Here is a 12992-nt window from a genome sequence, read left to right on the forward strand (position 1 = left end):
CTTAAAATATATAGGTTCATGGGTCTATGATGTATATTACTGAATCTACAGGATTTTTATTGAATATACATGCCCAGTATTGGCCTTTTTTCTTGTTTCACCTGAAAATATGACATATATTAGACCATGCAAAAATACAACATATAAAACATTCTATATGAAATTTCTCATCTAATCAAAAGGTTGTCACCCACCGTCTGAGAAAATCAGCATTTGTGTCGGTCAGTGGTGGATTCGCATGATATAGAGTATGTACATTCTGGCATATTTTTTTTTCTTGTTTTATTGCCCTTTTAGAGCCTGGGACTATGAAATCCCCTAACAAAATGACTAGTTTATCAATAACTCGTATTTACGTGTCTTAAATTATTCAACTTGTCACCAATAATCAATGTTAAAAAAATTGAGATGATCCGGGTGGATACTTAATTACAGCGGCTTGACCGAACTTTCCAACCCAAATGTCCGACTGCACGTCACGTTTTAAAAAAAATGCTTTTATTCTTCTGTGCATCAGATTATTTTCACTAAAATTTATTCACAAATGGGGCACAGTGATATAGATATAATAGTATAAAAAAATATTGAAAACGTGCATGGCTTTGGTTTAGAGTAATTTTGCATTTTTGTCTGACTGCACGTCACACTTTTTATCCCACCCCCCCGGAGGGAGGGAGCGGGATATTTTAATCGTCCGGTTTGTTTGTTTGTCTGTCTGTTAGCAACTTTACGGCAAAACGACTTTAGCAAACACTATCAAATTTAATCCACACGTGGGCAATGAACCTTCGACGACCCCATAAACTTTTGGATCCAATTGGATCAAAGGTCAAGGTCACGAAAAGATCAAAATCGTTTTTCGCTCGTAACTTCGTCAAAAATGATCTGATTTACTTCAAACGAAGCTTATAGTGAACCTTATTCTATTTGTCACTTATAATCCTACCCATCTCTACAGTGAAAATGCATATTTGTGAAGATCGGTAGGGTCCGAAGTTTTGGGGGTCATGGTCATCGGTCAAAATTACAAATTTTCCATTATAAATCAAAAAAGGTTAGGAATATGCGTGTTTACTATGGAAGACATATCAAGTCCTTTATTGGCTTTCATTTGACACCATGACCTTTGACCTTACGTGGCCTTGAAAGGTCAAAATCATTTTACGGTCATAACTTCGTCAAAAATGGTTTAATTGACTTCAAACTAAGACTAAAATATTCCTTATAATCAACATTCAGGTTAAGGATGTATCAAATTTAAATTTGATCCCCAAAATAACTTTATGCCTTAAATGGGCAGGATTTGTTGTGCCTGGCACCACTTGTTTGAATTTGATTAAAAAATTAATTTTCTTTTTAAAAAATTTCAATATTTTTCCAGGTATTTAAAAAATATTTTATTAATTTAGAAGGCAGTTAAAACAGTTTTGGAGAATTTAGAGAGGTTTTTGTTACTCCCAGAATTGATTGAATTCAAAATTTACGTCCAAGAATTTGTTCGATAAATCTCTCTTTTCGTGCTTTTCAACATCTGACAGTCACTGAATAGAGCAGTAATAAAAAAAATAGGAATGTATTATTTCTTAATAATCCCAGAAATTGGTATTTTGATTGTTAGATTAGTTGCTAGAATAAGTTACATACTATGACCTTCATTTATTTTGCCAAAAAATAAAAATTAGGTAATTTCATTGAAAACTCGCAAAACCATCAGAATAGGTACCCCTTCTTCAAAGTATCATATTTCGGTATAATATATCTATATATATATATATATATATATATATATATATATATATATATATATATATATATATATATATATATATATATATATATATATATATATATATATTTAAGCTATACGGTTTTTTGTTCTGAACTCAGACTTACACTTTCAGGAAAATGTAGTGAGAAGGCAATGGAACAAACTTCGTTTTTTGACATTTTTGAAACAAAGTGGTAACCACTTACATGCGCTTACCATCTTTCCTTCCTCGTACTGTTATATCAATGTGATATTTATTTCCAGAGCTCCATTGCTTTGTCAATCAGTTTGATTATTTGGGTATCGATTTTGTACCATCCACGGACGTGGGGCACTGTCGAAAGCTTTTTAAATAGTCTTTGCAGGGTGTGCACAATTTGGTGCTTCGGAGCTTGCAGTTTTCGAGTGTGACCTCGTTCAGTAATAGATGATTCATTGTTCCGTATCATCCTTTTTTACATCACTTTTTCTCTGCATAGACGTTCTTATTGTATAAAGTGATTGTAGAACATTTCTGCAACGATTCCTGTTGAAAGTTTAAATTTTGGAAGACATGTTATTGATCTATATTTACGAGTTAGTTGAGTTTCTTCAGATTTTGGGATGAGGAATGTGTTACCTTCTGAGAGCCATTCGTTCACTGCCTTTTCCCCATGGATAAGTTAGTTAAATGCTCGAGCATAGTGATTGGGGAAAGAGTCCAGTTACTTTCGCCAGAAGTTTGGAATCCCATGTGAGCCAGGGATTTTGAAATTTGTTATTGTTGTGAGTTGCTTTCTAATTTTTCTTTTTCCTCATCTATTATCACTGGGGACATTTCCTTTTGATGTTTCCCTTTCTTCTCCAAATTTGGGATCCTGTGTGTATTTTTTTATGTTGAGAAAAATATGATGAATAAGCAAATGCCTTGCTGCACACAGAACACTTATAGGGCTTCTCTCCTGTGTGTATTCTTTGATGCTTTTTCAAATCTGAAATAAAACTGAAAGCCTTGCTGCACACAGAACACTTGTGTGGCTTCCATCCTGTGTGCACTCTTTGATGTGCTTTTAAATATGATAACGCGATAAAAGATTTTTCACACAAAGAACAGTTGTAGGGCTTCTCTCCCGTATGCGTTCTTTGATGAATGTGCAAATATGATGAGCGAGCATACTCCTTGCTGCATAGAGAGCACTTGAACGGCTTGGCATCCGTGTGGACTGTTTGATGCTTTTTCAAATCTGAGATAAAAATGAAAGCCTTGTTGCACACAGAACACTTGTGTGGCTTTTCTTGTGTGTGCACTCTTTGATGTGCTTTTAAATGTGATAACGCGGTAAATGATTTGTCACACGATGAACACTTGTAGGGCTTCTCTCCTGTGTGCGTTCTTTGATGAATGTACAAATATGATGAGCGAGCATACCCTTTGCTGCATTGAGAGCACTTGAACGGCTTGGCATTCGTGTGGACTGTTTGATGAATTTTCATTTCTGAAGTAAAAGCGAAAGCCTTGCTGCACACAGAACACTTGTGTGGTTTCTCACCTGTGTGTACCATTTGATGTCTGCTTAAATGTGATGATTGAATAAAGGCTTTCGGACACAAAGAACACTTGTAAGGCTTCTCACCTGTGTGTGTTCTTCGATGAATGTGCAAATCTGTTGAACGAGCATACTCTTTGTTGCACGTAAAACACTTGAATGGCTTCTCACCCATGTGCATTCTTTGATGAGTTTTCACTTCCGAGATGGAAATGTAAGCCTTGTTGCACACAGAGCACTTGAATGGCTTCTCAACCAGGTGGTTTACTTGATGTAGTTTTAAAGGTGACAACGTTGCAAATGATTTGTCACAAACAGAACACCTGTGAGGTCTCTCACTTCCTTGGATATTCTTGAGGGTATCTCGACAATGTTTAAATGACACGCTGCTAAATGTGGCGGTTTCTTGAGTGACAGTCCGTGTCATGTGATGATTGAAAACTTGTGCGTTGAACAACTGGGAGCAGTTGGAACAAGAATTCAGTTTCATTTGTTTCTCTGTAAAGACAAGTCACAAAAAGCAACAATAATTCACACAAATTTTGAAAAATACAGGAACATTGGTAATGAATTCATAAATTTGATCAAACATGGAATATAATTCTGTCCTCCACTAGAGGGAGAGGGTTCAGTTCGGATTCAAAAATTGAAGAATTTTGAAACTGCCCAAATGAGTCAAACAGTTACTGAACACATACAAACTACCTTCGCAAAGGTTGTTCCATCGTTCTGGACAATGTATAGCAATCAGATGTTTGCTCCGACCAAGAGATAATGCCTGAAACATCAGCTTCTCATTGCTTCTCCTTGCTTCCCATGGCGATTAACATACTTTGATCAACGTTCTGTTAACCTTCATAGCTTTTTCCTCTCCAATATCCAGAAAAGAGACAAAGGACAAAGGGGTACCAGCACACTCTGGAGAACATTACTCCACAATGCTCTGAAAAGGGTTAAATGGCAGTATGAAAAAGGACCCAGGGATGATTCGGCATGTTCGAGAATGCCCAATGCACAGGCTCCTGCCTTTCGATGCTCACGTGGAAATTTGACTTCTCATCGATATGCTATCAGGAATTGTAAGACTTATGGAATTCAAGTTCAATAATTGACCATATCCTTGCCCTTCGGGTCCTCACCGAACGCAGACGAGGGTTTCGGCAGGGGCTGCTTGCAGCCTATGTCGATATCTGTAAAGCGTTTGATTTAGTGAATCAGGATGCCCTCTGGAGGATTCTTACTCTTCATGGAGTGCCATCCAAACTGATCAATCTGATGGCTGAACTATACTCTGGTACTGAGAGTGCTGTGAGATGTGGTGATGCCATCTCCAACTCATTTCCAGTTGTTCCTGGAGTTTGTCAGGGGTGTTGTACAGGCCCCCACACTTTTCAGTGTTTGCATGGACTGGATTCTGGGGAGGATGTCAGAGAGATCAGGCTGCAGTGCATCGTTTGGAAATGTCAAGCTCTCTTACCTTGATTTCGCAGATGATGCAGTCATTTTTGTGGAGACTCTGGATATCCTTTTGGAGCCCCTCGAGGGGCTGAATGAGGAGTTGGAGCCACTGGGATTACGGGTTTCCTGGGTCAAAACTAAGATCCAGGCTTTCAATGACATCTTGGATGCTGCCATCTTGTCTGTACCCGTTTGTGGTGAGGATGTTGAGGTCACGGAGAGATTCACTTACCTGGGCAGTGATATTCGTGTCTCTGCTGGCTGTGAGCCAGAGGTCAATAGATGTCTGGGTCATGCCTGGGGAGTCATGGATTCACTGGATCATGGGGTGTGATGCTGCCGGTACCTCTGTAGAAGGACGAAAGTCTGAATCTTCAAGTCCTTGGTGCTTCCAGTCTTGCTCTACAGATGTGAGACTTGAATTCTGACCAGGGATCTGAGTTAATTCCTTTGGTACCAGGACTCTTCGGAGAATCCTTGGCTATTACTGGTCTAACTTTGTGTTCAACGAGCGGTTGCTGAGAGAGACTCAAATGAGATTTGTTACCTGCATAGTCCGTGAGCGTCAGCTACGGCTGTATGGACATGTGGCTCGTTTTCCTGACGCTGATCCTGCTCACCAGATTCTCTCAGCGAGGGAGTCTCGTCAGTGGAGGAGGCCAATGGGCTGACCACGTTCCTCGTGGTTGCAGCAGGTTGATCGGCATCTCAAGGAGATGTGGGATGGGCCAGGCATCTGCCTGAGGGATGGCCAGACGGAGGCCCCTGGAGTACCGGCGGAAAGTGGACGCAGCGATGTGCTGCTCCGGCACATGCTTCCATACCTGACCTAACCTGGAATAAAGGTCACGTCATGGTTTTCAGAATTATTTTATCAACACGATTCAAAACCTTCCTTGGGAGACCAGCTGTTTTTGCATGGCTGTTTTGCACGCACTGCCATGTGTAATGAAAGTACCAAGATGGGTGGAGCAGAAGTTGGAAATCACCAAGTTGGGTGGAGGTTCGGCTGGAGCTTGGTCTGTGCCACCATGCGAGGTCCTGTTGTGCCATGACAATCTTTTCTGATCGATATTTATTCATCCTTTCTTGTTTTCATCCCCTCCAAAATTATAGTTAAGTGAGTAATGACATGAGATTATTGTCTCATTTTAATCATATTCTGGTCAGTGGGTGATATCTGCATTTTGACGTTCATAACGGTTCTCCAGATGTAACGTTGCCATTCTTTTGTGATGTGAATTGTTCTTTTCTTTGTTGTGGATTGTGATTGTGGCTTGGCAAATGTCGAGTGGTTTGTTAATTTTGTTTTTTGCAGTCACGTTGTATTAAAGGAAGCAGTTACAAGGCTCCCGTCTCTGCGCCTGCACGTAATACTTCTTTGTATAACAAGTGACACACGCTGGTGAAATCAGAGCTACTGGTCGCACTAGGCTATGCTCTCATAACAGAAACCAGTCCAGGTCATGTTCCAGATTTCGGAACATTTCCCGATCTTTCATAGATTTGCTGTGTGAGATATAACTATTTTTCCTGTCAGTGGGGAGAAGAATTGTCAAAAGAACTTTTAGATTGTCTGTAGAATGGCAAGAATAGTCTTACAGAGAAATAGTGAGGTTGAAACAGTAATCGTTAAGAGAATGGAATCAAGAATGCTATCATGGTGAGAAACCGTGACATAAGATATCAATCTGATCAGGAACTTGAATGGTGGGATGCACAACTCAACAATGATAGCAACTTCTAATAATTCAAAACATAACCACAAGATCACAGAGAATAAGGGACATAATCCAATAAATGGCATTCATTTTCACTTCCGACCCGACAGACGATCTCAAATGATAAAAGGAAAAGGTCCAGGCTTGATACTTTACATTACACATGAGGAACCTGCAGATAGTGGATGTGTTGTGTTTGAGATCGTCACGTAACTAACTTAGTTGTTGAACTCTGAACTCCTTTACACAGGAAATCATCAAAAGTCGGTGTTGGTGAGCATAACACTGCTGAACGAGGTTGCAGGATCTTGAAATGGTTGTGATCGACTTGTTTGACATGATGCAATAATCTTCAATCCGCTTCTCGCATCACATGGTTCGATTATCATAAACTTTTCTTGAAAACTTGAAGAGTCCCAGTAATCTCAATTGGTTTGTTATTTCCAAAGTTATTTCCACAATGTGCATTGAGGAAATACAGACTTTTGATGATTTATCTTCATGTATCCAGTTAAGACCAGAAATACAAAGTACAGAATGTTTTCAGGGTATTTTAAATGAAACAGATATCCCCATCTGGTTCACATAGACAAGCCATTTGAGTATAAACACAAAATTATTTCATCGTGAAACAATGAATTAAACAAGGAAACACAATGTGATGTGATCTATAGAGAGCTCGGCTTACCTACGAGCAGCTGAGCAACTTTCCTCGTCTCCGTGAGTGGAGAATCACATGCTTCCTGCTTTACATGATCATTTCTCAAAGCATCTTGGGAAGTGTGAAGAAGGTCGTTTTGGAAAGTTTCTAACTTCACTACTTGAACTTCATCTGCAAACCATGTGACAACAGTTCATTACAATAAAGGAAGAGATAAACAAACAAATCAAAACCAGGAGATAAAACACCCACTATCACCACACACACGTATTCGCCAGGTCTGCTTCTGGATTGTTAGAACTATCATGAGACCTCACAATATAGACTCAGGCTCTGATGATCACATACTTTTCACACCTTTTTTGTTCATGGAAACTCAGCAGTTATTCTGGTCTCATCATTAAAATTTTCTGTGAACTTGCAATCCATTCATCAAGTAAATATATTGATTACCTCATAATTTAGCGACATATCCAATTAGATCCTGAAAAGTATGAGGAGGTGAAATTACAACACCTCTATTATTTTTTCTCTCCTTATTTCATGTTGTACAATTAGAGTGTCCATCATGAATGATGGAACAGTTGATCCAAATATATTGTCGCATCCAGTATGTCTGCCCCTATGTGGACGGATGGCCAAACAGTTCTCCCTTGGAGTCTTACAGCCAATATTCTCAGAGATTATGGCACGTGCGGGAAAGAAACAGCAAGTCGCTTCACCAGGACGGTAGCACAGCACAGGGGTTTTTACTCTCGAACCCACAATAGATACACGGACACCAGCAACTTAAATAAATCATGATTTATTAAACAGAAAATCAAGTTATAATGGAAAAAAATCAAGACGTGAGGTAACCTGAATCTAAATCTAATTGAGGCGCCTCCACACAGACTAAAATACAGACAATGGTCGCAGGATAAAACAAAGACAAATGCCTCCTTTATTTTGGCATTAGCTTCGGGTCCAGGAGTGAATTTCAGGAACTTGAAAGCCACCAAAACTGCTTCATCACTGTGCGGGAGGACGCGCCCCAAAATGGCGCCGAGCCGCTCTCAACCTCCATGCAACCTCTTCGTCGATCGTTTTCACTGACGTCGATCTTCTGCTTTGCAGAATGGCACCGTCTTTCCCCCGATGGCTCAACATGAGGCTTTGGCGCTGGTCCCATATGTGGGCAAACTCGCCTCAGCATGAACACAAGAATCGTGCGGTCTTCTTCATGCGTCGAAGGAGAGCCAGCCGTAATGCCTTGCTCTTTCGACCGCCGATCCTGCATCTCGCTTCTGTCCCACTTCAAGCCTTCGTCTCCGACCATGTCTCTCTCCTCCTGCACTGACCTGCCTCCCTGTTCTGTTGCCGAGAAGCGCTCTGATTTCTCTGATCGCGTCCCTCACACCGAACTGCGCTCGTGTGTTCGCTTCCGATCTCCCTTCCACGTCACGCCTATCAATCATCCACTCCAGGGGCATGACTTGTTCGCACAAAAACTGGGAAGACGGGGCTTCTTGCCGGCTTGGACATGCAGCTCGGTTGTAATGGTTGTTGTTAAAAAAATAACATAATTCTATCATTGCTGGTTTGTAATACAAAAACATAGGGAAAAGTCACAGGGGAGTAATTACATACTGGGAGAATTATCCTTAATCTCTAATTAACACCGCACCACCCCCATGTGGTGACAAGTAACACTTAAGCTCACAGTTTCCATACTGAGTTTACATCGAGATGTCTCCTACACGTCCACGGACCAAGCAACTCCAAACAATCCTATCTCTCCGATGAAATTTCTCCATGTTCCCCACAAGCATAACAATATTTACCTATTTATTTCTCATCTTACTGCTACCATCACAGCTGGCAGTACACACGTTTACCCTCAAACAAACATTGTAACCATTAAATGTGCAGAGGAGAATCCGTTATTAATGAGCTGGATCTTTGAACTACTCTGTGGCCTTAAGAAAAGTCCAATAGTAGCATCTCTCCAGATAAATAACCTCAGTATGTGCAATGTCCAGGCAGAGGACAAGAAAATGGAAACACCATTGCAAAGTCACTTAATCGGACTTTGGGCCCCCACGTGCTGCCAGGACAGCCATGCAGGAGGGATGCGGCACCCATCTTTCACGAGAAAGTCAATCAACTCACACCTGCTTGATGGAGGTGGAAAACGCTGTCTCAGGTGTCTTTCCAGAATATCCGACCAGAAATACTCGATTTGGTTCAGATCTGGTGACTGAGAAGGACATGATATATGGATAACATCAGTGTCATGCTCATCAAACCATTGGGCGACCACATGTGCTCTGCAGATGGAGGCATTGGGAGATCTTCCCATAATTATAGGCAACCAGGCCTGTGCAGCATTTTTTATATTATAACTGACCCTAAGCATGCTGGGATATTATTTGCTAAATTAACACATAGGCCAAACCTGTATGGGGGCCGTTGCTTGGTGTCCCTCATTTACCCAGGTGTTTCCATTTTTTTTGTCTACTCCCTGTACATGCACATATAACTGTCTGTAACTGGAACAAGCAGAATGTTGATGTGGTTCAGACCTTTCTGTTGAAATGCTGAATCATCCTCAAACTCAGATTCCACCTTCACTTTCACAATCAAATCTGAAAAGAAAAACAATCCTTAAGATAAACCATTTAAAAGAAGGATCAAAGGTTTGGCATAGATGAAGGTTTATCCTTCTTTCATTTGCAATTTTTCCAGCCACCTTATACAGTAAACCCTCAAATATCACGGGAGTTAAGCTCCTGGAAAATTTTGCGGCAGTGAAACCCACGATTGTGGAAATCAAGGCCAATGGGAAAAGGGGATTCGGTTCCTGGACTTTGAGACAATACAGAGGAAAGTGGGCAGTCGGCGGAAATAAACAGATTACAATATTCTAACGAGAAAAAGAGCAGAGATTGCAGACCCTCCCCAGAACTTGTTTTGTGTGATGTTCCTGTCGTTTTGTGTCGTGTATTTTGCTTTTGTGGTGTTACTCAGATTCAAAAAACAAAAAAAAAAAATTCTTGCTGCTAGACTATGTGTCCGATCAGGTTGAAATTTAAGACATAAATTCCCTATCACTACTCGATCATAATTGTGAAGTTTCACATCGATTGATGAAGCAGTTCAAGAAAAATAACTTTTTTTAAGGATTTTCGTTCAATCCAATATGGCTGCCAAACCATGTAACCTATGACATCATATGTGTGAACCTTTTATTCCTCATGGATAGGCAGTCATATGTGCAAAGTTTCGCCTTGATATGTTCAGCAATTTTAAGGAAGGATATTTTTTAAGGTTTCAAAAAAGACAAAACAATATGGCTGCCGAATCACGTCACCGATGACATCATCAAATATTTTGTTGTGGACCCCAGATGACCCTCAAAACTTCCGGTTATGGTTCTTGAGCAACGGTGGCGGTTCTGCTTCAGGGTCTCTGCTGACTTTCTCAAAGATAAGTTTTCCGGTCGTTTTTGTTGCGTTTTTACTTTATTGTTATCTCTGTGTTTACTGTGCGTTTCTGGTTCGGTCTTGTGTCTTGTCCTTCGACCAGTGCTCATTGTTGAGTTTTCGTCATATTTTCATTTTGGGTTTCCTTGAGGCCTTCCCTTCTTCCTGTTCGTGTGCGTGATCGTGTTTATTGATATTTTACTCCTCATTACCATCAGTTTATTTTCTCCACTTCTCTCCACCCTCCTTCTATCTCTCTCAACTATAACCTCTGTTTCATGTCTTTAACTAGAGGGGGAGCACTCGGGAGAGTGCAAAACTTCCGCCGCCTATACTGCTGGGTCACTCAAGTGAACCTTATATCTTATTCATTAAATATGATGTCAACAGTGCTGACAGTTATAGTTCTTTTCTCCAACTTTTTTTTTGGGGGGGGGGGTCTGGAAACCACTTAAAACATGTAGAAATGCAAAAAAAAGAAATCGAAATTTTATTGAAAAAAAAGTTGCAAAAATTTTTATTTTTCTCGAACAATTTTTTTGGGGTGGGGGGTTGGAAATCACTTAAAACATGTGGAAATGCAAAAAAAAAAAAAAAATTTCTCTAACAATTTTTTTTTTGGGGGGGGGGGGTTGGAAATCACTTAAAACATTTAGAAATGCAAAAAAAAAAATTCTCTAACAATTTCTTTTGGGGGGGGGAACAAGTCCAAAATCTAATGGCATGATCTTTGGACCATACCGAACCCCCCCACCAAGTTTCGTCGAAATCCGTCGGGGAGTTTTTCCGTAATACAGTTCACAAACAAACAAACAAACAGAAAGGGGTGAAAACAGTAACCTCCGATCTTCGATGGCGGAGGTTAAATATATATTTTTTAAATACAACAAAAAAAGACGTTTTACCTCATGTGACCAAGTGACTTCCTGTACCGAATCTTCTTCCTCCTGCCGATCTACCACTTTAGTGGTAACGATCTACCACGTGACCTTCCTTCCGGACTACTTTTGTCAACCCACATTCACCATAGACTTTCACGATTTTTTTTCTTCAACCTTTCCTTTTCCTAATCTTTAAACTAAATAGTGTTACGGCTGTGGAAATTCGCAGACCACCATAAAGGACCTTAGATCAGTTATGACGATAAGTATATGTGTAGTCAGATTTCCCCATCATTGTTTAGAGGGAATTTCCGTGTTCACAGGGCTGTGATCCTTTGAGATAGACGTTTTTCTTTTGCTGTCGTTATTTTGGACCAATCATCCCCCAACAACCAAATCGCCACCATAAACATCATTCCCAAAACAACTACAACTCAAACACCACCACCTTCACCTCTTTACCTCCACAACTCCACCCCGCAAATATCGCTTCGCCGCCATTCTCAAACGACGCCTGCCAACAACCAAATCGCCACCACCAACACCCTTCCCAAACCACCACAGCAAACTCCCACCACTTTCGCCTTTCTACCGAACCTCGTGCCATGGGTTGTGAATGGGATCCTTTCAAAGAAGAAATCGGATCAGGAATGATTCACGTCCACTTTTCATCTATCCAATGGCTGAGCATCAGGTGGTGTAGCCCCGCCTCCAAACCCGCTGTGATCCACAAATTTACATATGCACTCCTCCCCCGGCATATATAAGCGCGAGCACAACGCAGCTCGAGGCAGACTGGAGGGGTCAGAGAACAGGACGGAGCTCGAAGAGGCAGACGGCGGCAGTGTCGGTGCAGCAGTGTCGGTGGGGCAGAGTTGGGAGACGGAGCTCGGAGCAGACGGGGAAAGGCAGATGGGGGGCCGATCGAAGGAAGAGGAAGGAGCTCGGAGATCAGGTCGAAGTTGAGGGGCGAGGAGGGCAAGTTGTTGAGTGGAGCAGGGACGCGGAGGAGGGCTCAGAGGCGAACCAGAGGGCTGAGTGGGGACCGCCGCCGGAGAAGGGGCATAGTGGAGGCCACAGCCAGGAGGAGTTCGCCGGAGCCAGTGCGGTCCAGAGCGTCAACTCGTTGGACGGAGCGTCAACAATTCCCGTCTCCCTTACCGAACTCCGCGCTAAGAAAGCTCCGTGCTAAGAAAGCGCCGGTAACCCCGTCCGTTCCCCTCCCCAACCGTGGTGCCGACGGTGAAACACATGCCTGCGCGGAGAACGCCGGAGAGAGGTCACCGGCCACGCCAGGGGCACGAGGCCAGGCGCAGCAACGCTGACATCGCGGTTTGCCCGCCATCGCGCCACGAGGGCATGGGTAAGATCCTTCGGTCTCGTGGACCTGGCCGCTCATTTGGTCCACGAACCTGTCTGCCACCCTTGCCTTTGAGGGTGGCTTTTTCCTTTGCTTTTGTGTAAATGCATGTGGTGGCGCCGTCTTATAAGTAGAATTGTCTAAGTGTGCGTG

At 41.8% G+C, this 12992-nt stretch overlaps 1 protein-coding gene across 6 annotated transcripts in view; it reads right to left on the minus strand.

Moving 5' to 3' along the window:
• LOC147009276 (uncharacterized) overlaps positions 1 to 12992 on the minus strand; it is a 113837-nt gene that overhangs the window by 83867 nt on the left and 16978 nt on the right. For 3 of the 6 annotated variants that reach the window (XM_085861993.1, XM_085861994.1, XM_085861995.1), the window contains exons 3-5: positions 9699 to 9761; positions 7162 to 7305; positions 1846 to 3792 (exon numbers count right to left, since the gene is read on the minus strand). In XM_085861993.1, the coding sequence (XP_085718119.1) occupies positions 2573 to 3792; positions 7162 to 7305; positions 9699 to 9761 (1427 nt within the window). In that variant the 3' untranslated portion in view covers positions 1846 to 2572. Of the gene's footprint in view, positions 1 to 1845; positions 3793 to 7161; positions 7306 to 9698; positions 9762 to 12992 lie in introns of those variants that run through there. The other 3 variants (XM_085861996.1, XM_085861997.1, XM_085861998.1) reach the window with 2 other exon arrangements.

The sequence above is a fragment of the Eptatretus burgeri genome, chromosome 17, assembly GCF_056783735.1.
Source record: "Eptatretus burgeri isolate ZD-2024b chromosome 17, Ebu_testis_v1, whole genome shotgun sequence".
Classification (NCBI taxonomy): Eukaryota; Metazoa; Chordata; class Myxini; order Myxiniformes; family Myxinidae; genus Eptatretus; species Eptatretus burgeri.